This window comes from Myodes glareolus, chromosome 11 (genome assembly GCF_982192425.1).
Source record: "Myodes glareolus chromosome 11, mMyoGla1.1, whole genome shotgun sequence".
Classification (NCBI taxonomy): domain Eukaryota; kingdom Metazoa; phylum Chordata; class Mammalia; order Rodentia; family Cricetidae; genus Myodes; species Myodes glareolus.
The window spans coordinates 41,709,198-41,716,635 of NC_142036.1; the positions used below are offsets into that span (position 1 = coordinate 41,709,198).

At 47.1% G+C, this 7,438-nt stretch overlaps 1 protein-coding gene across 1 annotated transcript; it reads right to left on the reverse strand.

Moving 5' to 3' along the window:
* Positions 1-6,191: 6,191 nt before the first annotated feature.
* Positions 6,192-7,205, reverse strand: LOC125409960 (HAUS augmin-like complex subunit 8). Its single transcript, XM_048449142.3, is given in 2 exon segments — positions 6,192-6,655; positions 6,657-7,205. Coding segments are annotated over 2 exon segments (1,002 nt in total). The 3' UTR covers positions 6,192-6,202.
* Positions 7,206-7,438: the final 233 nt, after the last annotated feature.

Sequence of the window (7,438 nt, forward strand, 5' to 3'; positions counted from 1 at the left end):
ACAGTGCTGGCAACTACAGCTAATACAGAAAATTGGAAAAAAGGAGTCCTCAAAGAAACAAGGAGAGACTGAGCAGCGGTGTGGGAAGAACACGAGGGAGGTCCAGAGAAGGGACTGCTTCAGAGAGGAGGGTGAACTCGGTGGGGAAAGAGTCGTGCCCAGAGTCGGGATCCCCAAAGACCACCAAGAAACCAGATCCGATGCAAAAGCAAAGAATCTTTTTTATTATTCCAGAATGCTGAGGTCGACCGTCCTACGCAAAGGCAAGATGATGATGACCCCAGAAGGAGGTGGAACCTTTTTTTTAAAACTTTTCAAAGGGGAGAGTCTAAGGAAGTTAGGTCATTTAAAGATGATTGGCTTAAGCAAGTGACAATCATATTATTGCATTCTAATTGGCCAGGGCTAGTCAGGGACTGGTCAGGGCTACAGTTTTTCATTTGGGGGCAGGCCTGGGACCAGGCCTTATCCTGGAGCTGCTGACTGTGGCTCAGACCTCCTCCTTGTTGTTGGGGGTGTTGAGATTTGCCCTTCGATCGTGGCTTTTTCAGAAACAGCCTACTCAGCCTCAGGAAATTGAAACTGAGGCCTGCTGTCTGAGAGGAGGCAGAGCAGCCATAGGCAGGTGTCTGCCCGGTCCTTTCAGAAAGTTCTGCACAAGCATGAGGCCCTGAGTTCAGCTCACCGTCACCCATGTAGAAATCCAGGCATGGCTCTACACCCAGGTTTGCTAGGGAATAGGCAGAGACCGGAAGGGGGAGGGGCAGAACACCACAAAAGACTTAGACACTTGTTTAAAATAGCTTCTACCTCTCCCTTAGCTAGTTAGTGCTGCTTCGGGCTCCTCCACCGCTCCTTTGGTACCCAGAAAAGACTTCAGATCAGTGACTCCAGCATCTGCCTTTCCCTGGGGTCACGGAAGAACCAGTAGGCAAGGGCTTGTCATTCAAGTAAGCAGTCAGTTCGCACCTGGTATGATTTGAATATGAGATATCCTTCTAGGCTCAACTGATGCGCTATTTTAGATTTGGGAAAGATTAGGAAGAAAGGTCCGGTTAGAGGTAGTGGGTTGAGAGCGTGGGGGCTTTGAAGAGAGTCTTATCCCTGGGTCCTTCTTGTCTTTTCTCTTCCTGCTTTCTGTCTGTCATGAGCTGAACCCGCTTAACCATGCGTTCAGCTTCCCCACAGGCTGGAAGCAGCAGAGCTGAGGGGCAGTGAAGGGAACTCCAGAGACCCTGAGCCTAAACCAGTCTTCTCCCTTAAACTCTGAATCTCAGGTCATTGTCACAACAAAGAAAAGCCACCTGCTGTGTACTTCAGAGTGCATTCCCAAGGCAGCCACCACCTCTGCCAGGAAATATCTTGCAGAACTCTTTCAAGTTATAAGATTTTACTTTAAAGACTATTTTATTTTTACCATGTTTACTTATTATGTTTTTCTACTTTTTTAGTTATACTTTGTTGTAGTGAGGGGCTGCGGGCAGGCCTACTTTTCATCCTGCCCGGCTCCCGCACAGCTAGCTTAGTCCCAGAAATAACAACACACAAATTGTATTCATTTAAGCACTGCCTGGCCCATTATCTCTAGAGAGTTAGTTACTGACTAACTCTCATATCTTGATATTAACCCATTTCTAATAATCTGTAGCACCACGAGGTGGTGGCTTACCGGAAAAGATTCAGCATGTCTGACCTGGTGGCTGGCTCCATGGCTTCTGCCTCATAGCCCTCTTCCCAGCATTCTGTTCTGTTTACTCCGCCTACCTAATTTTCTGTCCTATCAAAGGGCCAAGGCAGTCTCTTTCTTGACCAATGAAAATAACACAATAGACAGATAACCCTTCTCCATCACTTTGTTGTTTTTGCTACTATATCCACTGTTAAAAAAATCATAGAACTTAACTCTATACTGTAGTAAATGAATGATATTCACTTACAAATGAATCAATGTGTGGTGCAGAGGTGGGAGGATCTTTGTGAGTCTGAGGCCAGCCTGATCTACAGAGTGAGTTCCAGGACAGCCAGGGCTACACAGAGAAACCCTGTCTCAAAAAAAAACCATAAATAAGCTGGGCAGTGTTGGCACACACCTTTAACCCCCAGCACTTGGGAGATGAGAGGCAGGTGGATCTCTGTGAATTTGAGGCCAGCCCTGATCTACAGGACAGGCTCCAAAGCTATAGAGAAACCCTGTTTCAGAAAACCAAAACAAAAAAGGGGGGGGGACAAAGTATATATAATGAAATTGGGATGGGTACAAGGTTTACTTGTAAAATCCTAATATTCAGGTCTCTGAGGCAGGAGGATTGTGAATTTGTATCTGATTTCTAAGAGGAAGCACACAAACCTCTGTACTTTCCCAATAAAGGAGCTGTCTTTGTTGCTACTCTTGTTGCTATTATTATCTGGGGATATGTGGAAGACAAGGTTTAGCTATGTAACTCAGGCTAGCCTTGACGTAAAGATCCTTCTGCCTCGGCTTCCTGAATGCGGGGATACTAGACATTAGTATTCATTAGTCCCCTGAATCAGCCCTGAGTGTATGCTAAAACAATGAGGGCTTTCTCCATGGAGAGCTGGCTATCCTTATGAACCACGTGATTAGGGGTTTGGAACTCTGAACTAGTATGATCTCCAGGAATGGTAGGAAACCAGAGACTGAGTTACACAAGATGTTCAATGTCTACTCAGCTGTGCTTAGGTAATGAAAAGTTAGTCCCTCTGGGGAACTCACCAGCACCTACCATCCCACCTCCTGGGAGGGCTAAGGCAAGAGGCTCACCTGAGCCCAGAAGTCCAGGACTAGCCAGGGCAACAAACCAAAATCCCATTCTAAAATAAAACCAAAATAAACCTAATATGCAGTGGAGAGTGCAAAGATAGATATTGATCTTTAAAAGTGAAATTTTGGCAGCAGGAGAGATGGCTCAAGGGTCAAAGAGCGGGGGTCTGGAGTTCAGTTCCCAGCACCTACACTAAGTGGCTCACAAACACCTATAACCCAGTTCCAGGGATCCAACACCCTCTAGCCTCAATGGGCCTCCTGAACACATGTGGTACATATAAACTCAAGCAGGCACGTAGAGAGGTAAGTAAATAATAATAACAACAACAACAACCTTAAAAAACCAGGCAGATCATTTTTGTTTGTTTATTTTTGGAGACAGAGTCTCCCTACGTAGCCTGGCTGGCCTGGAATTCAAAATGTAAACCAGGCTGGCCTCAAACTCACAGAGATCTGCCTGCCTCCTGAATACTGAATTTAAAGGTATTCACCAACACACAACAATTTTTTTTTGAAAAACTAAAATCAACTTGATTAGCAAACCATTTTTGACTAACCATGTGATATAGAATTTATAATAAATAATTGACTATAACAATGTATAATGATACTTAACTTTATAAAGAACAGAATAACAATTATACATCATGACCAATAATTTCACATTCTGTTTCAGTGTTTATTACAAGAGATAGTTTTACAAAAGATACAGAGATTATACATAGGTACAAAAACAGTCAAAGATTGGGACTGAAGAGATGGTTCAGCAGTTAAGGGCACCGGCTGCTCCTCCACATGGCCTGGGTTTGATTCCTAGCACCCACATGGCAGCTCACAACAGTCTGTAACTCCAGTTCTAGGTAACCCAATGCCATCTTCTGTGCTCTGTGGGCACAAGGCATTCGCGTGCTACACAGCCATACGAGCAGGCAGAACACCCGCAACGCTTTAATGCTTCTAAGATTAACTTGTTAGGTTCCTATTGTTTTTCCCTGAACAATGCCAACTGCATTCTATTAAGAAAAAAAATATTACTGCCTGGTTAAATCCTCTTCAGAATTCTAGGGTCTCTGTTGGAACGATATTTTCCGTCCTGACAAAGGATACTCAAGGACAGCATGCAGGCAGCGACAGTGATAAAAATGGCTCAAACACAGTAAATATTACCACCCTAGCCATTACAAGCACTGCATGCATACCCCAACCTTATGATGGGACCCAGATTGGCACTCAATTTACAGCTTCGCCCCATTGTGAACCAGATACCTCATTTCCCCCAGTTTTTACCATATGCCAAAGCAAATCGTGGGAGAAAAAAACCAATTGGTGAGGGTTTTACCATGTCACCCCCACTAAAGCGATTTGTATGGGTAAGAGAAAATGCTTCAAGTGTTGGAGATGGTTGGCCTTGGTTTCAATGGCTTGTCTCTAATGAGGCTGGTGCTGTGTCTGATATTTTCGCCTTGGCTCGGACTGATGACATAATACATAAAATGCTTAACGTCTCAGGAACAATAAAAAACTGGGCGATTATACAATATCACTGTTAATGGAAAAAAGTCTAACGCCATTTATTCCAGGGCTGAGGTATGTGTACAGGCACCTTTTGCGTTTTTACTTGTGAGTTCCACTAATCACATGGTAAATTGTGCTAAAGATCAATGCTGGCTTGCAGAATGCTAAAATAATACATGGCCAACTGCAGTGGTCATGGAAGTGCCTACTATAGTTCCCATTCCAGTGGAAGTAGATCCAGATACCTTTCCACTGATGACATTGCTAAGGGAACGTAGAGACTTTGGCATTGCTTCTGCAATTATGGCTGCCATAGTCTTTTTGACAGGCAGCGCTATAACTGCGGCAGTAGCTATGGCCAATCAAATGCAAACGGCACAAACCATTAACAAAGTTATGGAACAAACATCGAGGGTCCTTGAGACCCAAAATATGGTTAACAAACATTTGCTGTCGGGCAGTGTGGCAGCTAATCAAAGAATAGATTTAGTGCAAGTACAAGTAGAAGAATTACATAGCTTGATACAAGTAGGATGCATTTCACAAATGAAACATATGTGCATAACCCCTTTGAGATTTATTGATGCAGGAAATAAGAGCAAAAGGCTGGGAAACTATTTAGCTGGAAACTGGTCGCGAGAAGCGGAACAACTTATCCAACAGCAGCTGGTTCAAATTGTTGAACTTAATGGAACCCGTGTTGATCCTGTTACCTTCGAAGACCTGACCTCTTGGTTGACTTCAGTTTTCACCTTCTTTAAGGAATGGGTTGGGGTGGGATTGTTTGGTGCTTTAGTATGCCTAGGCGTTTTCCTGTGTCTGTGGCTGCTGTGCCGTCTCCGAGCGCGACAGGCTCGAGATAAAGCTGTGATCGTTCAGGCGCTAGCAGCGATTGATCAGGGTGTCTCCCCCCAGGTATGGCTTGCCAGCCTTAAGAGGGATTTGTAAGGCCTCAGCCCTTGTACCCAGCGACCTTGTTGTCATTGCACCTGGTAGGGTGGGGTTCTTGCAGATAGCCAATGACCTTTGCACCCCGATCGGCCTTGTTGCCCTTGCACTCGGGAAGGCGTTGGCATCCTTTCCCTCTGGAACCACTGTCCTTGATCGGTTGGATCACCATGAGGTTCCGACCTGATCGGATACGTCCCGGGTGTCTATTTATATATATATATATATATATGGGGGGAGATGTAGAGCGCCAAGCGGCCACAACCCTGCCGTCATTTCTGCCTCTCAAGCAGCTTCGGCCCCGCCCTGAGGCGCTTGGCGCGCCTTCCGGAATGGCGCGATCCAGCCGCCAATCGTGAGCTGACTCGTAAGATCAGGAGCGGCCAGAGCCATTCAGACACGGACACGTATCAGGCTTTGTTCTGCACGGCTTATAAGCCGTGCGCACCAGGGTCCTTCGCCATCATCCTCAAGTTGTGCGCTCCACGTAAAGTATGTTCTAAGAAGAATCCTGTTGTGGTCGTCTCTTCTGCTGGCGGACGTGGCATGCCACAGTTACTCCCAGGAAGAACTTTCGCTGAAGCCTCTATGTTCAGAAACAGGATTGCCAAGAAGCCATCTGCTGAATACTGTGGAAAGAAAGCCAAATGACAGATACATAACCAAAGAGGACCAGTGTGTGAATACAGATGTGAGCATTTTATTGTTTTGCTTTGCTTTTTGTGTGTGCTGGAGGCTCCTTGCTGAGTAGGGTTTTTTTTTTTGAGCACACATCAATCAAAATTTATTATCATTACCCAAACCCACAAGTGCTGCTGATAGTAGAAAGTGTAGAAAAAGAAAAAGTGCACAAGAATTCAGAAAACTGCATGACTGGAACATCCTTCAATCTATGAGGTAAACGCCCAGAGAGGACGGAAACAACTAAAAAGTGGGGTGAGGCCTACACTGGGGTTAGTCCTGTCCTGGAGGGGGCTGTGGGCCCCTGAGGGCATCTGGACCGAAGTACCACTGGCTACAGGTTGGGGTGCCCAGGGCCTCTTCCCAGACTTCCTGGTTTATCAAGGCTACCTCTTTGCTGGCCTGGGAGGAAAGTTCCATCACCTGACTGAAGATCCTGTTGAGCTCCAGGTCCTTCTTGGTAATCAAGTCCCTGAGTTCCTCCAGCAGGCATAACACCTGAGCCTTGGCATCCAGCACCTGCGCGCTGGCGTCCGGGGAACATACGCCCAGCTCGCCCAGGAGCTGCAGGGTGGTCTTCAGGGCCGGCCCCAGTTCATCTAGGAGCTCCTGCCCACATCCCTGCATGTGGATGCCCCGCACGGGCAGCTCATGTTGAGTTTCGTCCAAGGCTGTGGCCAGTGTCTTGTATTGCTCCTTGAAGCGCTCTGCTACAGCCTGGAAAGGGGTTCAGTGCCTCTATCTGGGCATCCAGAATGGTAGCCAGCTCCTGATGTTTCTGCTGAAGCAGCAGCTTGCCCCGCAGCTCGAGCACCCGCTGCTGAAGACGCTCCTTCTCACGGTCCATGGCCGCTAATTCCTTCTCAGCCTTCTCCTCCAGCCGAGTCAGGTTCTTTTCCATCTTCACAGACAGCAGGGTCAGCAGCAGTGTCTACGACTCCATCATGTCCATGGTCTCCTGCAGATCCTGTTTCTTCTTTGGAAGCGGTGCCTTTTTCCGAGTGGCAAAGGACGTGGACTCAGCTTTCTTTGATTTTGTCATGGCTGGTTGGGGAGCCGTCCTGAACATGCTTGTGTCTTTGATCTTCTGCAATGTGCTGGTCTTTCTTCTCTCAGGTGACGTCCCTCCAGCGGACACAGAAGCCTTCTTAGTTTTCTTCCCAGATTGCAGGTATCTGGACTCGACCACTCTTCTTCCTGGTACTCTTCTTCCTTCTGTCTTAGGGGCACCACTGGCTACGGGCTTCCCTGTGTCCCCCTCCGAGGATTCCGCCATTTTCCCCGCCTTCCACTCGAAGAGCCGCTTCTCAGGGCTCCGCCCGCTAGGAGGCAGGCAGGACCGCAGAGCCATAGCGTTCCCTCTGAGTAGGTTTCTAAGAGTTTTTATTCTGCTTTTCTGCTGGGGGCCAGCTGCTTGCTGTCCAAATGGACAAGTCCATGAAACCTGGGAAAGTGTTGCTGGTCCTGGTAGGTGCCACCCGGACTGGATTCAGTGCCATCATCAGGAAG